Source organism: Clinocottus analis, unplaced genomic scaffold (genome assembly GCF_023055335.1).
Source record: "Clinocottus analis isolate CAN_PGR_092001 unplaced genomic scaffold, fCliAna1.0.p SCAF_3, whole genome shotgun sequence".
NCBI classification, from domain to species: Eukaryota; Metazoa; Chordata; class Actinopteri; order Perciformes; family Cottidae; genus Clinocottus; species Clinocottus analis.
The window spans coordinates 16769241-16791806 of record NW_027176042.1 but is presented as its reverse complement, the minus strand read 5'-3'; the positions used below and the strand labels follow the sequence as shown (position 1 = coordinate 16791806).

The following is a 22566-nucleotide window of genomic DNA, read 5'->3' as shown; positions in this document are numbered from 1 at the left end:
TCCTCATCACCCCAACACAGCTTCCCTCAACTGCCTCTGACACGGGCTTTCCACGGGATGGCTCAGCTCAGCTGTAAATAAAAGTCAAACACAGTTTCACAACACTGTTTCAAAATGACCTTTACTGTAAATATAGATAGCGCTGGGTTTATGGCTCGGAGGAAAGTTGCACGCCCCTGCTCACAGTGTGCGTGCAACGTCTGGTGAATCATAACGCGCAACCCCATCGGTGAAAACATTTTACGGCCGGAATTGTTCAGCGGGATATAAAGTCCAAAATCTATCTGTCCAGGGAAAGAGAGAGAGAGTAGAGAGAGAGAGAGTAAAGAGAGAGAGAGAGAGAGAGAGAGAGAGAGAGAGAGAGAGAGAGAGAGAGAGAGAGAGAGAGAGAGAGAGAGAGAGAGAGAGAGAGAAAGAGAGAGGGGGGGTGGGGGTAGGGGGGAGAGAGAGAGAGAGAGAGAGAGAGAGAGAGAGAGAGAGAGAGAGAGAGAGAGAGAGAGAGAGAGAGAGAGAGAGAGGCAGACGTTATCTGTTCAATTTCAAGCCCGGCTGTCCTCCACTCACTTTATGAGTATCAACCGGAATACAAACTGGAATTAAATAGACGTCATTGGTAAGTCAATACACTATCGATACCATTGCATCAACTTGAACTTATAAACTTAAGCAATGTCACTATCCGAGTTTTGGAAGAAGAAAAAAAAAACAAGCAAATTCGCATGTGTTTGTCGGTTGCGCTGCGGTCCTAAAAGTTTGCGTGCAGCGGCTCAACAGGTGTCCTCTGCGCAACGACTTGTAATATTTAAGACGGCAGCTATTATTCAATACCATGAATAGGCTCCATCAGGTCTCACCAGAGCAAAAAGATGAATGTGTTCCCGCTCTTTGGGAATGAAATCAGACAAGCAGTGGTAATTACAGATAATCCTATTGAACAATTAGCGGTGGACACATGTCCTGCCCCTCATACTGCAACTAGTAGCGCGGCTCAAATTCCCGCAACGGCTCTGTGGGTGTTTTCTCGCCTGACATTCGTCCCTTTGGATCTTGTTATTCTTTCAGAATTCGGTGAGTAACACACGGTTCCTAAATATTTGTGATACAGTGACAGTTATTGTATAAACATAGAGGATGTGAACACAGTGTGTGTGGGAGAGAGAAAATGTTTAGTCACACATTTCAGCTCAGCTTCAGAGCATTACGCGCTTCATGGATGCGAATGATACATCATCTGAGAGCTATATTTGAGTGGCTTTAATTAAAGTTTGTTCAGGGCTCAAAATATGAAGCATTGATTCACAATACTGTGTGCTCAGAAGTTGCTTGAAAACGACTTTATCACCAATTTGAAACTCTGTCTGTTGGAATATGCTCCTGTCAGTGTTTCCACCTGCTTAATTAAACCTGAGGGCAATGGAGACATGAACATCCATCATATCCACAGGAGAGTGCCATATAGTAAATTAACTGTCTCCAATACTTACATTCATTCTGCCTTATTTATTGAATTGGTGAAGGCAAAGATATTGAAAGACAGGGCCTGATGAGAGCTAAGCTATATTTCTTCTTCCAATGTTGTCTCATTCATATAAATAATATTCATGTATGTATAAACACATCCAAACCAGATAGCATGAGTCATTTTCTGCGTATGCAGTATTTTTCCCCCACGAAGCACTGAACACTTGTGAGCTTGGTGTTTTTCTTCTTCCTCCTGAGTGTCATCTGTGATTAAGCCGGCATCGCAATACAGAGAGACAGGCAAAAAAGATAATCACATCCGCTGAATAAATAGGGAAGAAATACATTCATGAGAATGAAGGTGATATTTCTCCTGGATTTCTCCATAATCAATACGCCACCTGAGTTCCTTTCCTCCCTCTCTCCAAGTCTGAATTATTAAGATTTAGATATTAAAAGGTTTTCTTGTTGCCAAACCCCACGTCGACATTTTTAAAGTTTTTTTTTTTAAATCATTATTTTAGTCATAGCAGGGTTGGCTTTTACTTCATACTCAGACACGAGTTGTTGTTTTTAACTTGTTTTGAGGAATGACTCAATATTAATGTGATGGTCGTTTTAGCAAAACAACACCCAGCAAATGTCTTATCTCGTATAACGAAAAACAAATCTAATTTATACTGAGAAAAAAAAAAGATGAATGCATATTTCAATTCACAAATTCCTCACATGTACAGAAATGGCAACCTGCATCCATGGCAACTGGCACTTCATATCAGTCTTCTCTTTAAAAAAAAAAAAGCAATGCCCCCAAAACAGCCAAAGCTGTGCTTTGCGCATTCAAACATGACAAGACAAAGAGTATATCATAACACCGTGCAGCAGCATTTCATTGCCTCCGTTCCTCCAACCACTTTATCTACTGCTGTGTCATTGATGGGAATCATCACCCTCGCTTTGTGTGAGTGTTAAAGAAAGCCAGCTGGACAGCCAAAGAGCAAGAGGGATTGGAGCCTGCAGTGTGCATCGAAACCAAGAATGTAAAAAGATTAGAAGAGGTGTCAAGCTGTATTTACATATATACTGTATCATGTTATAATATATCACCCGCAGTAGGCATTTGTTTGCTGATAATACTTTTTTTTGTTGTTGATTTTTTTTTTAACTTATGTATTGGTATTTTCACTTAATTAAAGGCTTAAAGGTCTGATACTTCTTCCACCACTCGAGTTACATATTTATTCCTCATTAAAAAAAATCCAGAATCTGGTTGTTGACAAATAGTTTTCATGTCAAAATGTTAACTGATGGACACAAGATGTCTCCGACTTCACTGAAAAGGTCCACTGTGCACTGAAGACTTCTAGTTAGATCAGATTTCTGTGAGTTGCATATCAGACCAGGATTGGCCTCCAAACAAACATATCCTAAAATTGTCAGGTGCATTTTCTTAAACTCAGAAGGTGAGGCTAGAACATTTTGTCCGAATGAATGTCACAAATATGTTATTGTCAAACTGCACTTCAAACTTTCTGCATAGTGAACTTCAGACATTAAAGTAAAAATTGTGAGAAGAAAAATTGAGAAACATTTTTCACGTGGTTAGTTCAATTTAGAGGGTTAAAACAGTGTAACAAATTGTTATGTTTTTTCTTTTGTCTTCCAGGTGTTAACAGTTTGGATTTATATAACAAATGGACTGCCAAGCACCACAACATGAATTAACACCTTTTCCAGGACATGGAGGTGCACTGGTTGTTATGCCATACACGTGCTGGACCTAAACATCAAATGTGTAAATACATCTCCCTCACCTCATTTAAAAGGTACTGCTTCATACCTGTTTGGACCGACAGTTGAAGATACACTGTCCATGATATGACTGGCTCCAGAGGTGACCACCACACCATCCATGATGGAACTTGGTCCTTCACCTTTCTCCGACCCTCTAAACCTCAACCCCAACAACGTCATCAATGACAGCAACAGCAGCTGGAGCGGTCTCCTCGATGCCGACTCGCTGAGGAGCAATCACACGCTGGCCCTCCATGACCGCTTCCACAACGCCCTGCTGGGGGTCTGTCTGGGACTCATTTCTCTGCTCACAATCCTGATGAACCTGCTCGTCCTCTACGCCGTGAAGAGAGAGAAGAGCCTCCACACCGTCGGGAACCTCTACATTGTCAGCCTGTCCGTGGCAGATCTGATCGTGGGGACCACAGTAATGCCTCTGAACCTGGTGTATTTGTTGGAGGACGAATGGAAGCTAGGACGGGCGGTCTGCCAATTTTGGCTTATCATGGACTATGTGGCAAGCACAGCCTCAATTTTCAGCTTGTTTATCCTGTGCTTGGATCGGTATCGCTCTGTCAGACAGCCACTTAAGTACCTGAAGTATCGGACGCGAGGAAAGGCCAGTGTGATGATTTCTGGAGCCTGGCTGTTGTCATTGATGTGGATTATTCCAATTTTAGGGTGGAGGTCTTTCACTCATGTTGACCTTAAACCTGAGGAGGAAAACAAGTGTGACACTGATTTCCGTTTTGTCACGTGGTTTAAGGTTATTACTGCGGTCTTCAACTTCTATGTACCCTCAATTTTGATGGTGTGGTTTTACACACACATCTACTTAGCAGTAAGGCAACATCTCAGGGACAGAGAGAGAATCATTCATCCCACTGACTCGTTTGGGGAAAATGAGATGGGACAAAATGCCCAAACGCCAGAGAAAAATGACTCCAAATCCCCCAAGAGGGATTTGGAAGTTCCAATGAAACTGTCTAAAAAACAACGCTTGTTGGACCAGAACACTTTAGATCAGCCATATTCTCTTGAGGATCCCGATAGATTTAAAACTGCTTCATCCAGATCTCACCGGAAAATTGGTGTCAAGAGCCAGGAGACGTCATTGCTTGCCATGACAACAAAGCGCATCAGAATGACAAAAAAGGTCAATAGGTGCTCCTTGTCTCCTGAGGAGAGGCAGCCCGACGTTGAGATTCCCCTGAGTCTATCTGCGGTGCCACAGGATGTAATTTGTTTAGAGGGGAATAATGACAACAAACTTCAAGCGTCTTTAAATGAATGTCACGTCACAATGCCAAAGTCAGTGAGTGGTGTTTGTGACATCAGTCAGGTGTCAGATGTGCAGAGGTACACTTCTGTGCTCTACAACAACTACGACCCCGGTCAGGGTCCACCCTGGAATGAAGAAGGGGTAGAAGATGAACAATTTAACCCAGCTAATGCAGCCACTCTGAGACAGACCTGGCAAAGATTTATTGACCAATCACGTCAGCGCATCCAAAGCCTGAGGATCCATAAGGAGCACAAGGCAGCCAAGCAGCTGGGCTTCATCATCGCTGCTTTCTTGTTGTGTTGGATACCATACTTCATAACTTTCATGGTCATGGCGTTCTGCAGAGAGTGCGTGCACCATGACCTTCACATGTTCACCATATGGTTAGGTTATATCAACTCCACTCTCAACCCTTTTATTTATCCGCTCTGCAACGGGAACTTCAAACGAGTCTTCAAAAATATACTTAACATGCATTTGTGAAAGGCAGAGCAAAGCAGCAGAACAAAGTCCTCAGTGTCTAAATGCTGCTGATATTTACAGATAAGAACGGAACATATGTTGCATTAATTGAATGTCTTAAATACCCTTGCATTGGTGATTTTTTTGTGTAGATAAAACTGTAAATGTAAACGTCAATTATTGCAGTTTGTTCTGAATCTTATTTTTGTAACTTACTGCCCTCCAATTTGGACTCATGGCAACAGTTGAGGAAAACATCTGACTTTAATGTTATATATTTTGTCTTTGTGAAGTCTCGTAAAGAGGAACATGACACTATTGGATCTGGTCCAGAGTGGAGGAAAATCATGTCCAAAATGTGTGTTTTTTTTTAAAGAAAATCATATTTATTTGTATTTATTTTTGCACTATCAATGTACAGAACCAGAGATGTAACATGATACAATAAATCTAACATTTTACACACCTGCATTTGTGACTTTGTTTTCCCTCATCATTAGACCAGAATATGAAACATTAGTTATCCTTTCTAACTTGAGTCCAGGAAGAACACAAATTGAAGTGGCTGCTGAGTTGTCTTAATAATAATAATAATAATAATAATAATCTGTAGAACCCTTTGGTTTCTTTTTGTTCGTTTGTGCTTTGTCAACTATTCACTATAAAGTAGAACAGGTGAGTGTATCAGCAAATACATGTATATATATATATATATATATATATATATATATATATATATATATATATATATATATATATATATATATATATATATATATATATATATATATATATATACACTCAGTGTAATCAGCTATTTTCATTTAGTGCACTTGACCAGGACTAATGGCACAATTGTGTGTGTGTGTGTGTGTGTGTGTGTGTGTGTGTGAATCACACATTTTCACACTGTCAACAGAAACTGTCTGCATCACAACCACTTGCACTTTATAACACTCATCTATTTTATGATGTGATGTAGCTTTTGCCTCATGACACCCACTGTGTCTTTTAGCAAAAAAAACACAAAATGTTTTTTCACAGTCGGTGGAAAAGCAACCATTAATTTGAGGGTTTAAGTGCATCTGTATTGAATACATATTCAGAAAAAAACACAAAGTGCATTAATCAGGCTCTAGAGACGAAGCATTACAGTCCAATTATGCCTGCAAATCCTGTTAAAAAAATTAAGTTATGTGGTTCTTCAATTAACATGTAACCTTTGTCAAATTATAGCTTAGATTTCTGACATCAGAGGTCGATTATTGTTTTTCACTGAATAATGCCATGACTGCAACGAAAATGTAGAGACCCATAATGTTTCCTTTGTCTAGTGAACACAGACGGGTTCTGAGTCACTGCTTCGCCAAATCAAACAAATCAAAGGGGGGTGGAAGTGAGCTGGAAGAAGTGTGATTGCGTGCCGTCGTAATCTCTAAAGTGTACCTCAGTGAAAAACATGGAATCAGTGTCAGGCTGGTCTTCAGGAAAGCATGAGATTTTCAGGCATGCAAACTCATCAGAGGTTAACCAGGTGAAAACGATGAAAACGCACAATCCTCCTGCGGGGGACTGCAATAGCATCTGTGCTTTTAACTTCGAAAAACTAGTTTCATGATAAAAAAAAGTAGAAGCATTTCTAACACTACAACCACTTTCCCAAAAGGATTCAGGTCAAAATAGATTGCAAAACTGAAAAGCATCTTCTGGGATGAAATTGAAAACATCAAAATGCATAGAATAATAAAACACAGGATGTGTGCCCTAGGAGGAGCCTCATTTAAGTTAGTTGCACCTTAGCTATATGCAAATGACACTTACTCCCATCATTATTTTATTCAGTTTTTGCGTCTAACGGCTGACTGAAAGCAGTGGGCATAAGGAATTGTAAGTTTGGTTGTTTTTTTTCCTCTTCGTACATTACAGTTGTATTCTAAAACACATTGTCCTCAACTCTCTCTCTCTCTCTCTCTCTCTCTCTCTCGCGCGCTCGCGCCCTCTCTCTCTCTCTCTCTCTCTCTCTGTCTTTCTCTCTCTCTTTTCGGCCTTTTTTTTTGCGTTCGTCATAGTGTGATGGATCGGCTTGTTTTACTCATTTTAGCATATGTTGCTAACAGGGTAGGCCTACTGGTACCGGAGCAGAGACTAACTTGTGGGCCGTTTCTAAAATGGGCGTTTCTAAATTTTGACTTAAGATGACAAGTTTGCATGCCTGCAGATGATCTTATAAAACATGTTCACGGACCAAAGTTAGTCATAAAAAGGTCATGATTTAGGTTCAAATAAGTACGGCTGTTATGCAACTTAGGCTGCGCATGTAAATTATGTGTGCCACATAACATGTTGGTAACATGTTGGGAATTTTTGTCTATGTCCAGCCGCTCTCCTCGGCTTCCTCTGTGCTCTTAGTACTACATCATCTGACTTCCTTCTGTCATAATTACTACGCCCACTAGGAGTGGCTACCTAACAATAAACCTATAAATGGGTCATAACAGGTGGCTTGCACAGCCTTTACAGCCTTTTTTGAGGAAAGAATCGTCATCTTTCACTGAGGCTTCTTCATATTCTGTCCCAGTGCTCTCATCATGTGGCCACTGAATAATTTGATGTTTATAATATGGACATTTCTGTCAGCATAAATTATAACTGCCCATGTTTTTTACTTTGAGTTTTATTACTGTCAACAGAGAGTAAAGGTCTTGGTCTAGTACTCTGTCATGATTATTTTTGTTTATAATTAGGCTCCTAGTTATGACTTCCAGAGCATACCTCTCATTTGATAGATAATATGTATCTAATGTATGTGTGTATGTAATGTACCCCACCAATCTATAAATGTGACAATACTAAATGTCCATCCATCCATAATCAACCACTTATCCTCATTAGGGTCGCGGGGCGCTGGAGCCGATCCCAGCTGTCAAGGGGCGAAGGCAGGGTACACCCTGGACAAGTCGCCAGTCCATCACAGGGCAGACATATAAACAGACAAACATTCACATTGACACCTACGGGTAATTTAGAGTCCAATTAACTTATGTAGCATGTCTTTGGACTGTGGGAGGAAGTCGGAGAACCCGGAGAGAACCCACGCTGCCACAGGGAGAACATGCAAACTCCACACAGAAGGACCTGCCAGACCAGTATCCGAACCCCACCCGGGATCCGAACCACAGACCCTCTTGCTGTAAGGCGTCAGTGCTAACCACTACACCACCATGCAATACTAAATGTGCATATACTTTGTTTGAATATACTCCATTATTTACATAACTATGTAACATACATGGTTGGATTAAGCTGTCTGGGGAGCCTAGGGAATGACTTGATGTTGAGCCTCTGTTTAGCTTGCAACACCTTGGTAATTGGAAACCCAGCCTTGGCTACATAAACCTTTATATTCCTTCATCTACATTGCTGGGTTCAATAAATATATTGTAGTTAATTGTATTTATACAGCCCAAAATCACAAATCCCATTTATTTTTTTCTCAAGTAGAGTTACAACAACAGTCACCCTCAATCTTTAGATACATTTGAGTGTTGGCTCTCCCCACAAACCATAAGATCATTTCAATTATGGAAAAGTGTAACGATGATAGAAATAGAATATGAGTAGAACAGACCACTTCTCTCTCATGATATTAGTGGTTACATTAGGATAGTATTCAAAATTCCCATTCTGAGACTTGAAAAACTGTTTGGAATAATCGTCTGATGCGGTGTGTTCCCGTGTCATGTCGCTGAAAGAGACATGAGATCCTCCATTTGGAGAAGCTTTGATTCAAGATTGACAAATTATAAAATTAGCCTTTATTGCAGAACAAATTAAAGTTGAGTAAATATAAGACCAAATCAAAAAGGTGGTTTATATAACTAGTATACAAGTAGAAATGATGCAACAACTACATAATAATGAACTTTACAAGACTGGACTACACAAGAGCATTGCAAGATAAGTGACAAGTTACAAAGTGACATGGTCTGAATAATAGTTGTGAGTCTAGTTTATATGCAGTGTGTACACCATAATAATATGTACTGGGATTAGGTAATGATACTTACAAATATATTATAGTAAATTATGTGGTAAGACAGTATCTGTATAACATCTTAACATTCTATAGTATGATATAGTTAGTACATTATAGTATACAAGAGTATGAGTTAAAATATATAGTGTAAGGTGCAACATACCCTATTAGTAATAATAATGTAGTATAACATCATACAATATAATTAACCAGTTAAACAGATTAAATGCAACATAGCGTGCTCCTGCAGTATGACGAAGAAGGGGAAGGGTGTTTGTTAAAGCAAAGGGCATTAGGCTTGATGTAGAGGGTCTGAGGGAGGATGATGGTGTGTGATGAAGAACGTAACCTGTACATTTTACATATTGTTCTTGTGTTCGTCAGTCTCGTTTTGTATCCTACCTTGTCCATTGTTTGTTTGTTTAGGCCACTGTTATGCTGTTATTGGTTGTGTGGAAAAATAAAAATAATGTGCAATACAAATATTTTTAAACTTGAATAACATGTCAACAGCCTAGATGGACAAATATTAATGCTGATGTTTTCATCTAATTTCTGAACACATAGTCAATCATAGACTGTATATAACAGTGGCTCAGCCACTCCAAAACCAGCACAAAACATTTTTTTATTAAAAAACCTATGTAAAACACAGCATTGTGTCATCAATGTCTGATTTAATACGGAATACGATTCAGTTTAGGAACTTACACTTATATTATTTAATATTTAATAAATGGCTATTTTTAAAGGATTTTTGAACGTATGTTAATTTTAAATAAATATTTTTCAAATCTTAAGCACCCCATGGGGTGCTTTTAAGTACCCCCAGGGTACTACCCTCATTTGAGAACCACTCGTAGACAAGACTTCAATTAGCCTTTTTTTCTCCAGCAGTGGTGCAGTTTATAGACGGCCCCTAACTAATTCCGGTGTCCAGGTGAAGCTAGTTTTCCGGTAACCATTTGGATGAATATACATTCGTTACTCCTTTGGGTTTGTTCCCGACAATGTGGACTTCTTCCTGCTTGAAAACAATAATGTGTCGCGTGTGACGCAGCCTGCTTAAACTCAATAAACCGGTTGTGCGGATGTAACTCTAGCTGTTAGCGTTTACAAACTGACACACGAACTTCTCGCTGGCTCGCGCCCCTCTACAAATCTGTTCGTTTGCGACATGAAAAAAAACGGCGCTTATAAATTTTTGTCGGTATTTTCGTGCTTCGTCATTTGCTTGTTTCTGTTTTTGTTTTGGTTCTTTCTATTTTACTCAATGGCAGGTGCACCATAAGACATTTGTGCCTTTAGCTGCTAAGCTAAACTGCCTGGCTACTTATTTACCCACAGTGCATTGCTGTGTTGACAAGTCTCGCGATCACATGATCCACTTGATCAGGAAGTAAGAATTTCTGGTAAGTCCACACACCCGTATACATCCGTGCACAAACCTAAACTGATAACAGACGAATGTGTGTTTAACGTTGTCTCAGATTCAATCTGGTTTGAAATACAGCTATTTTGTAAAATTATGAATGAATTCGTCGGAGATGCTCGTCGTGTTTAAACTGTGTAAGCTTCTGCTTCCACTGATTGGTCTGTGTTAAAAGTCTAAAAGTCCTGATCAAGTGAACATGGATTGTGAACAATACGTTTTACAGCTGAACCTCAAAAGTCCTAAAGGAGACCTGGTTGCCAATAAGAAAGACTACCAGTCTTGGCCATATAACAGTGAAATTAGCCAACATGGTGTCAACATGTATAACAATTGGATGTGCTCATATATTTAGATTATATACATTATGGGATTAATTTATTCTGAAAAAAAAATCAATACATGAATCCCTAAAGTACCACCGAGCCTAAAGAAATGTACCATAATTACAGTATACAAATAGCCATGCTAAGGCTTGATTTCTGTTATACAGTTTGTCAAATCAAGTCAGTTTTACTTGCAGAGCCCAAAATCACAACTTTGCTGCAAAAGACTTTGCAATTTGTGCAACATATGACATACAGTGTGTCCTAATCTTTTTGAGATCCATGCTATCCTCATTTTCCCATAATCATTGCACAGGTTGTTACATTTTACGTGTTTCGTGCTTTACTAATGGACTGACTCTTTTCTCTCAATAAGTCAGTAACTATACTGTTTACTTTCCTAAATTGTATGTTAAATAGCACCATCAGAGTTCACAAGCTCAGCAAATTACTTATATTGTATTCTTAGCTGTTTGTATGGGATAAGCCTGTTGGTTACAGCATCTGAGGGAATGTAATCATCATACGCAAAGTGTATTGAAGTTATGACTACTTTCACATTTTCCAGTACTTGGCAACCAGTTCGTGAAGTTGTGATGGCATCTGACACCAGCAAAGCAGTGTCCTCCACTCCAGACCTCAAGCTGCAGTTTGCTCCCTTCAGCAGTGCTTTGGAGGCCGGCTTCTGGCATCAGCTCACTCAGAAGAAACTCAATGACTACAGATTGGACGAAAGCCCCAAATCTATTAAAGGATATTACTACAACGGTGAGTGTTGAAATCAGATGGTGTCATTATAACAATGACTATTCCATTGAGGATTTTGGCTCTTTTGACAATTCGAGACATTATATGATACAATTGTTATTTATGCAGTGTCACATATGAAAAAATCTTTTAAAACACTATTTTATCTTTCATTCCTGTCCTATAGGTGACCCACTTGGTTTGCCCACTCGCCTGACTTTGGAGTTTAGTGCATTTGAAGTGTAAGTGTGATGCAGTATGTTGCCTGTATGAACCATGTATTAACCCTAAGTTCTCCTCATGTTATTTATTCTTCAAAAACACAAACAAAAAGTATGGGACCTGATACCAATCTCAAATTGATTGAGAAGTATTTTAGTACAGTAGACAATACACAAGTAATGAAAGTTTAATCTTTTCATGTTGTAAAAAAAGTGTTTAGAAATGTTAAGCATTAGAATAATGAAAGGATGAACTTCCTCTCAAGTTTATCAGCCAGCTCAGTTTAGGTTTGATATGAATTTAAAAGGCTTAAAAAAAGAAAATTGTTGCACATTGAAAAGAAAAAGTACAGTTAGTAAGTACAATTTAATGCAAATGCATGATTTGTTTTTCTGTCAGCGATGGCCCGACACCAGTCCGTTGCTGTCCAGCTACTGGAACACTGTATAACACCAATACACTCGATGCCTTTAAGACCGCCGATAAGAAGGCTCTGCTGGAGAAAGAGGCCAAGGAGGTAAAAGATGTACAATAGGAGTCTTCTCGGTCACACATGTTAGACATATGGTTAGGAATGTCTTTATAATAGACCAACAATTACTAAATTGTGCAGTTAAGGATTAAATTATCTAATAAATTAGATTTTTGTTTTCCCCCTCCTGTTGTTTTGTAGATATGGGATGCTATACAGTCTGGGGCTGCAATGAAGGACCCATCCATCCTCTGCAAATTCATTCTGCTGACTTTTGCAGTGGGTATACACAGTATCTTGTAAATTTGTTAGTTGTGTATATTGATGATGTTGTGTGTGACTGTCTTTCTATTTCTCTTTGTCTCTTTGTTGCTATTTTTCAAATGACTTTTCAGGATTTGAAGAAATACCACTTCTACTACTGGTTCTGCTTTCCTGCACTCTGTTTCCCAGAGGGAATAAAGTTCATCCAACAGCCGTCTGCTCTAGAGCAAGTTTTCTCAGCAAAACAGGTTGTTGTTGGCTTTTTATTATACAACCACTGGAATTAATATTTTCTACTGTTACTGTATTTCTTCCTCTTTTCTTCATCTTCAGGTGTAGGTCAACATCATACACTTGGATTCCCCAACTATTAATGCTCATTGCAAATTCTAAACATCAAATGTATGATTGAAATACTGATTTATGTTATTCCATTTTTTTCCCATTTAAATTTTCTCTTTTCTAAGATCTTCATAACATTCATAATGTCTTTGATAATTAGATGGATGCAGCTCCCAACAGCAATAGTGTAATCTGTCTGTTCTGTCTCATAATCTCTATGTTGTAGAATAGTATAATGTACTGAGGTGAATTGATATTTTATAGGTCAGTGGGTCCAATGGGGCAAAAAAATCTCATTAAAAAATAGTCAGAATGATATGTGAACAGCGTGACGCCTACTGCAAGAGTCTGACAAGCGATTAAATGAGTAGACACACTCAACTTTTACAGTGTATGTATTTATGATCACTAAAATAATTCATACAGCAAGAGTTACCTTTGCAATGAGCCATAATGTCCTTTCGTCCATGCTTTTAAGTTCTATTTACAGTCACTATTTTAGCAATCACAGATATTATACTTCAGATAACCTCTTGCGTTCCCATACTATGATATATTATAAGTTATTGTAATGTATTATATCTGTCCGGAGCGAGTTACTGCTCTTTCGCATCAAAAGGATGCAGTTGAGTTTGTTTGGGCATCTGATCAGGGAGTCCTGGCCACCTTCCTTTTTCCATGATGGATACATTGGTGTAGAGATATTATTTATGATGGTAAATGGAACAAAGCAGTGGAGAAAACAGCGGGGGCTGTGCCTTTGGAAGACGGAGGGTCTGTCAGCTGGTAATGTGAGGCTACCTACCCCCCTTAACTAGTACTATTGAAAGCATTCTTTGGAAGCATTAGGGAGCTTGTTCTAAAAAAAAAAATCACATCTCTCTCTCTCTCTCTCTCTCTCTCTCTCTCTCTGTCTCTTATTATATATATATATATATATATATATATATATATATATATATATATATATATATATATATATATATATATATATATATATAATGGACATATTAATAAAATACGGTGGGTGGTGTAATGTATAGCACAGATCTTTCTATAATTATGGCTTGTCCCTTATTATTTCTGTCTCAGATCACAGCCTTGCAGGAGGCCTATGATGTCCTGTGTATCAAAAGAGGGACCACTGCTGAGCCTTACTTTTTAATGAAGTACACAGCTGACACTGTTCAGATGGCTCCACTCGAGGACTGGGACACGTTCTTTACTGATACAAAGAAGGTACTATAGTGAAATTTGCTCTCTATTTTTAATAGATGAGTTTGATAAGAGTCTCATAAAATGTATGTAGGGTTTTGTTCTCTATCTTTTCAAACATGCAAGTACTGTACAGTGCTTTTTGTGACTCAATTATATTCTATCAGATTATATCTATTAATAGTATTTATAATATATTATTACAGTCACTGTCCAACACACACACTTCGGGAATGTAAACACACCATATTTGTTTTTTCTAGGTTACTGTGGGCGTCTATGATCCATGTACTCTGTCTCAACATCCGGGCTGGCCTCTTAGAAATCTACTAGTTCTCTTAGCCAGCCGATGGTAAGTCTTACTTGTGCGTGTGTGCTTTTGTTCGTGCGTGCATGCTGTTAAAAGACAAGGAAGTTCTCAGAGTGAAAGACAGGAAATCTCTGCTTAACTAATTTCCTGACTCTGAATTGTAGGGAGGAGGTCATATAAGCATCTGTGCCAGTAAAGATGCAGATTCAAATGTAATAGCGTAGTTAAAATCAAAGCTTTTCTCTAAAAAAAACAACCGTTTGGCTGTTGCTTAGTCAAAATGGTGTTGTTAGAGTTTAATCAAGATGTATCGATACAGTACTGGCTTGCAGGACATTGCAATACTTGTCTCCAAAGCTCTAAATGTTCAGGATAAACTAAGTTCATTTTCCTACATATCTTACGTGTTGCTCACGTCATGGTGTTAAAACAAAAGTCAGACTTTCCACTCAAATTATTTTGTCTAGTCATGTCTGCCAACCTGCCATACAGGTTTACTGATTCAAGTTGTTGCAGAAATGAGGCTGTTATGTGGAAGCTTGTGTGTGCTTTGCAGAGAGAGATATTCCATAGAAATATTTACAGAGGAAATATTTTTCCACAGCACTGGGGAATCGGTGCAAATTGTTGGATTAAATGTTTAGTAATAGATCTAAGAATCAGAGAGTAATATTTACACAAAGATTTAACAAGTGACTTACGCTGTAGGTGTCTTTCAGAAATGTTAACCCCATGTTGGCTACAATTTAGCAATCAAGAGTTTATGTTGTGCAATGTCTTCAAAATGCCGTATTGCAGCTATAAGAAAAGCCTGATGCAATATTAGGAACTCGATTTTTAGCCAATAATATAATCACTTCTCTATCTAGAGTACCTAAAATAGTTTTCTGTAACAAAATTGAGTCCCTTACTTACAGATATGATTTCTTCTTGATTTTCAAACAAGTCTGTGCTGAGAGAGTTTCCCATGTTGTAGTCAGTTCCTGTTCTGATCTAAAACCAGGTTAGGCAAAACATTGAACCCAAAAGCCTTTATTTCAGATATTGTGTGTTTGTTTGAATACCTAGGCTTTTGCATGCATTTGACATTTGATGACAAATCACTAATATTAACTAATATGTTTAACTATTAGTGCTTTTTAGTTGTTGTTATTAAGCATGTGTCTTCCTATAATCCAGGAAGACATTGTTTATTTTGATAAGGTTTATTTGAAGAAAACAATCTCCCAAAGAAGTGTTTTTTTTTCTTGACATAGTGATGAAACATTAAAAGGTACAGACAGACAAATAACATGAATATGCATACGCAGAACAAGGCAACAAAGGGGAATTACCAGCTGGTCTAAACAAATGTGTCTTTTTATTTGTTAAAAATAGATGAACAAGTACAAACCTCAAATCAGCATGAAGGCTGTTCTGTACTCCAAGTGCATTAAAACAGAATGCTAAAATTTAGAGTAATTGTTGTTACTGAGAAATCAAACTTATCTGATAACAAAGCTGGAAGTGCAGAATGGTTTACGAGAACAGTAGCTTTATTTTGACAAAAGCAACACTAGACAGGATGCTAACTGATAGATTACTGTTGTAAATAAGAACAAACAACCATTCATCTTTTCAATTGATCTTAATAATTTCTGAAATTTGAATAAACACATTGTGACATCACATCGTGTTGCACCATCGTCTGAGAATGTCGATTTAAATATCGCTGCATTTGGTGCTGCACGTTCAACTGCTGCATTGCAGCTGCACAATCAGTCATTTTTGTCCCACTTTTCCCCAGAGAGTATAGTTTTTCCTGGCACTTGTCTTGCTATTTCAGAAGGATTTTTATTGCATAATTGTTTTTCATTTAAACGAGGAAATCCCATATGGGCCAGTTTAGCAATAGTATCCTGTGATACCGGGGGCTTATCAGCAGTAAATGCCTCAAGAAAGTTTCACCCTCGGCTCTGGAATCAGAGGCAGTTTTTATCCAACAAAAACCTCATCAATCTTGTGATTGTCTACTCTTTCAGCGTTGAACATAAACTGTTGATACTGGTGAAGATAGACTGACAATCTAGCCACAATGTCTCGCTTATTCAGTTGTATCACTGGCGTTTGACTGTGTAATGTGACTGTAGTAATTTAGTACCATATTAGGAAAATGTGTTATGTGGATAAGTGTTGATCAACTCTGTTGTTTCCTGTGCAGGAGCAGGAGAGAGAGAGCATATTGCATGCACAATTGTATTTGGGATATTTTCAGTCACATATTTTGTTTTATTTCAAGTGTACACTTTATAGCTTACAATCTGTACATGATGTGTGTGTGTCAGTGTGTGCTAATTTGCATTGTCTCTGATTGATTTGTTTGTTTGTGTCAGGGGCTCTAAGCTGGACACAGTGGAGGTTCTGTGTTTCAGGGACCAAACTCTGCAAGGAAGCCGCTCCATACAGCACAGCGTCATCTTTCAGATAAAACTACCTGCGCTTCCCCTCAACTCAGGTAATTTCCTTCCCTTTATGTGCGCTTTTGGTTGCATCTGTCCACATAATTGTGCGTGACATGTACAAGTCTTGGTATGTCTTGTGTCTGCATCTGTATGTGCATTTGTTCCTGTTCTTGTGACTGCTTTTGTGTGTATATTGTTATGGTGCTTGCCTACTTTCCACTGATACTTTTTGCTTCCTTTTCAAGCTACACTAATCTCACACGACTCTTTCATTATTCTTTGTATCTGTTGAATAAAGGATGAAAGTAATTTAAATGGTAATCGCAGGATGAGAAAGGGGGTGTTGGTTTTGTTGAGTTCAGACAAAGTGTCTTTGTTTACTCGATACCTCTTCAGCACATTGTGGCTTTTAATTAACTCACAGAATATGTATTTATGCAACAAAATCAGATTTGGCTATTCTGTTTGGATTTGCATGGACACATTTAGTACTGTATTGTTTTGAAAAAGGATTAATTACTTGAGCTCAGACCAATTTTTCACAACCAAAAAGAGTTTAACCGGTGAAATACACTTGATGATAATTTAAGATGTGCATATCTCAATCCAGATCCAAAATAAATAACTGTATTTATTGAAAGGAAAACTTTTATTGTCTTTTTGCACACAATGGTGTGAAGCAGTGTCTGAGCATCAAAACTGAACTGAGTGGACAATGAAAGAAAGTGAAACTTTCATGGTGTTCATTTGAGAAAATAAGTTTTAATACTTGAGTCCAACTCTACAGCTTTCACTAACTTTCACGTACTAACACTCTGTTCCTCCCGAACTCACTGGTGTTGTCCACAACTAATACAGTTTGAAATTAATGAAGCCAATTAACTGTATGAATTGTGTTATTCAGAAGTTGGCTGTAATGAGAATTAATGTGAACGAATTATCACAAATATCAACCAGTGTCAATGGCCAATACCTCTGGTAAGATGACATGATAAAGAGAGGAATAGCAATGGTTGGTGGTCTTTTTGTCTTTAACGCAGAGCACCAGCTTGAATGTTGTAAAGACGTAACATTATTTTTCTTATCAGTCCACTTTTGCTGTCAACGTTTTTATCCTCAGGAAGGTAGTTCCAATGATAACAGTTAGCAATGTATTGCCAAATACCACTAGTGGTAGGTGAGAAACTGTCTTTTTGTCATTTGTGAGAATCGACAAGTTCATCATTTACATGTTTCATTGTTTTTTCTAAAAATAAATTCCACATTTCTCAATTTTGTGGTCTGGGAATTTCCTGCTTATTTTATAATTTTGATGTGTTTTTTTTCACAGTGTGTCCTAAGACTGTAGGTTGGGAGAAGAACCCAAAAGGGGCCATGGGACCCAGAATGGTCAACCTCAGTGAATGCATGGACCCTAAAAGGTAATAAACACAGTCCAGTTTAGGTGTAAAAGTTTAACTGGACTGTATTAGCATACCAAATACATACCAAAGTACATTTGAACAATAAATATATACAAAAGGAAATTATTCTGCATTGGGCAATGATGATCTACATCAACGTAGTTGGTGCTTTATATTAATGACCTGGATTGGGACAAATGTTCCACGACACCTCCAAAATCAAGACAAGTGTAATTTTCTCAGCGTTACTGTCATAATGCATGCTTTGCCATCTGTTGCTTTCAAACAATCGTGTCACCCTTGATTGTCTGATTGGCTGCAGACTTGCAGAGTCATCAGTGGACCTGAATCTGAAGCTGATGAGATGGAGGCTGGTTCCTTCCCTGGACCTGGACAAGGTGGTCTCCACGAAGTGTCTTCTATTGGGAGCTGGGACTCTGGGCTGCAATGTAGCCAGGACTCTTATGGTAAGGATGAAAGGACAGAGGGATTTTCAGATTAAAAAATGCATAAACTACACACCTTTTTCAGGACTTGGCAAATTATGTAAAATTGTACATGTTAAAGGTTTTAGGAGTGTAGTGTGATCTTTGCTGTTAATCTTTGTTGAATTAGCAAGTTCCTGTCTTGTATCTGCTGTACAAGTACTAGACCTTTGACAGCAATGTGCCTCCATACTCATCAGAATCTATGAAGTATTACAAATGATATGTCATGAATTGTTACAAAAGATTAATTTAAAAAAAAAAGAAACGATAATAGCATTTGAGAAATCTTCTGTTCTCAAGAAAACCCATCCAGGAACTCCTATCGGTGAGCTAGCTTAATACAACACAACTTGACAGGATTTAAATGTATAGCTTCCTCTGAATGACAGTTTAATTTCCTAAAACTGCATGCCATGTGTGTTGATTTAAATGGGAGTTTTACATGCTGGAATAATCTTGATGCAGAAACCATAAGATAAGATAAAAAATAATACTTTCAAAAGAGACAACCTCTACAGATGTAGTTCAATCAATTTTTGATTGACATCTTTGGAAACGACCTCCAACCTCTCACTTTCATTTATTCTACTATCAAAAATATAAGTGGTAAGGCATTGAAAACATGTTGCTGGGAGGAAAAATTGTCCCTGGAGTTACTGTCACAGACCGACCACCAAGGCCGTGTCCTTCCCTGGCGGGGAGAGAAGTCACCGCAAGCACATAATCCACGGCCCCTGAAAGTGGCGAGGTCCGGGCACGGGCGCTCCCGGCATGCCACCTTCTGCCCGAACCTTTCCAAACCGACATAGATCCGGTCGCGGCGCACCAAAGTGGAGGAAATACACCCGGCGAGGGCCAGCACAGCAAGGCGAGAGCACAACCCGTCGCGTCAAAAACAATGCATGTTGTCAAAATTTATCAACAAAAACCAAGACACTGACCCTGCAAAGTGCAGACATGACATTGCAGAACAGCTGCGCCGGCGACAACCTCTCCCCGCGTCACGGAGAGGCCGCGGGGAGAAGCACCAGCACCCCCAGATGCAGCAGCGACAACAGCGCTGTGGATAGTCTATGATTAAATACGACTGCAAATGTAAAAAAAAAAAGAAAAAAAAAAGAGTAACATAATCAGCATTTCACTCACCAATCACACGTCTAGGGTCTGAAGAAAGCCCTTCCATGTATTTTAACCAGGCTAATCTTAAAAGATGTTATTTTGTAATAGGGAGTGATAGGGACTATCTGAAAAAACTGACTGAAAAATTAACATTGCAAAATAACATCTATGAGAATCTGATTCTCAAAGATGTTATTTTGCAATTAATTTCCATCTACAGAGCAGAGAGACAAAAATGTGTCCCCTCTAATGTTTGTTATGATGTAATGCTTTCCAGTAACCTTAAATTATCAACTTGTCAAAACACTTTTTTCATGGCAAGACTTTTTGTTTAGCTTCATAACAGTATAATTTAGGATCCCATGATTTTATCCACATATTTCCCATGAAATTTATCCAATAACATAATGCTTATTTACATAATAACCTACTGCCGTTCTCTGTGTTTACTGTAAATCTGTTCTCCCAGCATCAAATAATCTGCTTTTCAGTGACCAGATCCAAAAGGCTGGTTCTCTGAAGGGTTTCAAGAGATGTTTCATACACCACCACAGTACATTGAACTTAAACTGACTACATTATAGTGCTGTCAGAGCATTTTTGCCTGCAGATACAATGTTCTTTATAAATGCTTCTTTTTGTGCTCTGCAGTTACTGGTCTGAGGGAACTTTAGACACCTGGTCAGTTAATGCCAACCTGATCAAAAGTAACCGATATTGTGGCGAGACGTTGTGTCAACAGAGGGTGATATTAATGAACAACTAGAATCACTTTCGGTTGTGCTACCTGCACACTGATGCATCCATTACTTCTAAAAAGTGGAATTGCCAGTATTAATTTAGAAACCCACACTGGGGACACAGCCTCCCACTCTTTGTCACCGAAGCTCCTTACAAAGTGCTGCTTAACACAACGTTCATGTAAAAGAATAGAGTTTAAGTATTTACAAAATAATGTGATTAAATATGTTTCTCTTTTGTTCTCCAGGGATGGGGAGTGAGACACATCACATTTGTAGACAATGCCAAGATCTCATACTCCAATCCAGTTCGACAGCCGCTTTATGAGTTTGAAGACTGTCTCGGAGGAGGCAAGTTCAAAGCCACGGCAGCTGTTGAGCGACTCACCAAAATCTTTCCTGGTGTGGTGAGTACTTAAAATCAAAAGATGATGTTCAGGATCTCACTTCGAAATCTATATTTTCAGTTTTTAGTTTGTATTCCCACAGTTGATAAGTATTGTGGTTCTGTTGATTTTTTTCACAATAATGCAGCAGATTTTACTGCTTTACAACTGCATTGACGTTATCTGAATTGTATTCATGCTCATATATCTGTATAATTGTATTCCTCTTTGATTGGTCTTGTCTGAAGTGTAATGACCAAACCATGCAGAGAATGAAGAGCCGTGTGTGCATATTAATGCAGGCAGTTTCATTACTTTGTTAATTAAGGAGTGGATGCTCCTGGGAAGATATTTCGCTGTATTACTAAATTTAAAAAGCAGCCCAACACTCACAGCAGGGCTCTGTATTGGTGCAAAAGCAACCTTCTCTTATTAGGCTGCTTGGAAAAACATTGATCGAATGCATATTCATCATGTGAATCATGTGGACACCTGTGTGCTAATGCGTGCATGTTTAGTGACGTAAGAAGATGGAGGCAGTTCATAAGAGGATCATTCACTTTCCTTTTGCCTGCCCTCAGAAGGCATGTAGTGCTGGGATTCAGGAGGTCTCAGGGTTTAAATTCAACAACCCATTTACTAAATTGTTTCTCTTAAATGTAAAGTTACAGCTTTTTGCATTTGGTAAGCAGTTATTAAGTCTACCTCTAGTTAAGTTGTTCTGAGCCTTTCTGCCAAGGCAGCAGTTCAACCAAAAGTGATTGTTCTCTCTCAAATAGTTTATTTTGAAGGATTTTTGGGGGGCTTGAAAATGTGATCAAATACAGTTAATCACATGAAGAAAAAAAAACAAAGTACATGTAATCTTACAATTTTTAGGTACTTGTACTTCTATTCTACATTTTAACATTGTATTCTTACTCCATTATATCAAATTGACAGCTGTAAAGAATTACGATTTTACGTGCAATACATTCATTCATCAGTATCATAATAGGATGCATTGGTATCAATTTCACTACCCAAATAAAGAAGTTAAAATCGGCTTAACCGTAGCCTCATACAACATTTAAAGATGTTAATACATTAATGATAAAATGATCTAACATTTCTGCAAAATGAGAGACTTTTCATTTTTATACTATAAGTACGTTGTGTAGACTAATACTTCTGTACTTTTACTGAAGGACATTTTTGAAGGTTGACATTTTAACTACCATTGAGTATTTCTAAAGAGGGATATTACTGATTTGCAAAATGATTTGACTACTTCTTCCTCCACTGCTGTGATACTAAAGGAAGGTATACTGCCGAACAATTGCTAACTGTGCAGTCAGCAGTTATACAGATTTTTTAATTTTGTGAATCTTTTGAAGCATCAGTAAAGTCTTTATGAACTTCAGATTAAAACAAAAATTATTTTGAAATGCATATCACAGCCCGCCTGGATCGGGAAACTATAGCGCAGCCTGTTTGAACCCTCTGGACCATCTGATGGGTACGATGAGATGTCATCTACCTTGAACTCTGTTAGATTGAAGCCTTGTTTCAAACTTTTTAACCCCGCAGAGCTGGGGTTAGAAAACAAAGTACAGTCGGCTGGAGTTAGAGTGTCTCAGGC

General features: G+C 38.3%; 2 protein-coding genes across 4 annotated transcripts in view; both read left to right on the top strand.

Annotated features, from left to right (window-relative positions):
* Window positions 1-3313: 3313 nt before the first annotated feature.
* On the top strand, window positions 3314-5247 carry hrh1 (histamine receptor H1). Its single transcript, XM_068595089.1, has one exon. The coding sequence runs from the start codon at window positions 3374-3376 to the stop codon at window positions 5021-5023; it is 1650 nt and encodes a 549-aa protein (XP_068451190.1). The 5' UTR covers window positions 3314-3373; the 3' UTR covers window positions 5024-5247.
* Window positions 5248-9944: 4697 nt separating this feature from the next.
* The window catches only part of atg7 (ATG7 autophagy related 7 homolog (S. cerevisiae)), a 52165-nt gene continuing 39543 nt past the window's right edge, over window positions 9945-22566 (top strand). Inside the window, exons 1-13 of one of the 3 annotated variants that reach the window (XM_068595187.1) lie at window positions 9945-9995; window positions 10386-10450; window positions 11365-11564; window positions 11731-11785; window positions 12165-12282; window positions 12439-12516; window positions 12633-12749; window positions 13936-14082; window positions 14322-14410; window positions 16741-16862; window positions 18140-18230; window positions 18535-18679; window positions 20808-20966. In XM_068595187.1, coding sequence (XP_068451288.1) covers window positions 11393-11564; window positions 11731-11785; window positions 12165-12282; window positions 12439-12516; window positions 12633-12749; window positions 13936-14082; window positions 14322-14410; window positions 16741-16862; window positions 18140-18230; window positions 18535-18679; window positions 20808-20966 — 1293 coding nt within the window. In that variant the 5' untranslated portion in view covers window positions 9945-9995; window positions 10386-10450; window positions 11365-11392. The other 2 variants (XM_068595188.1, XM_068595186.1) reach the window with 2 other exon arrangements.

Coding starts and splice junctions, on each gene's coding strand:
- hrh1 (XM_068595089.1), top strand. CDS start 3,374: ATGATGGAACTTGGTCCTTCACCTTTCTCCGACCCTCTAAACCTCAAC.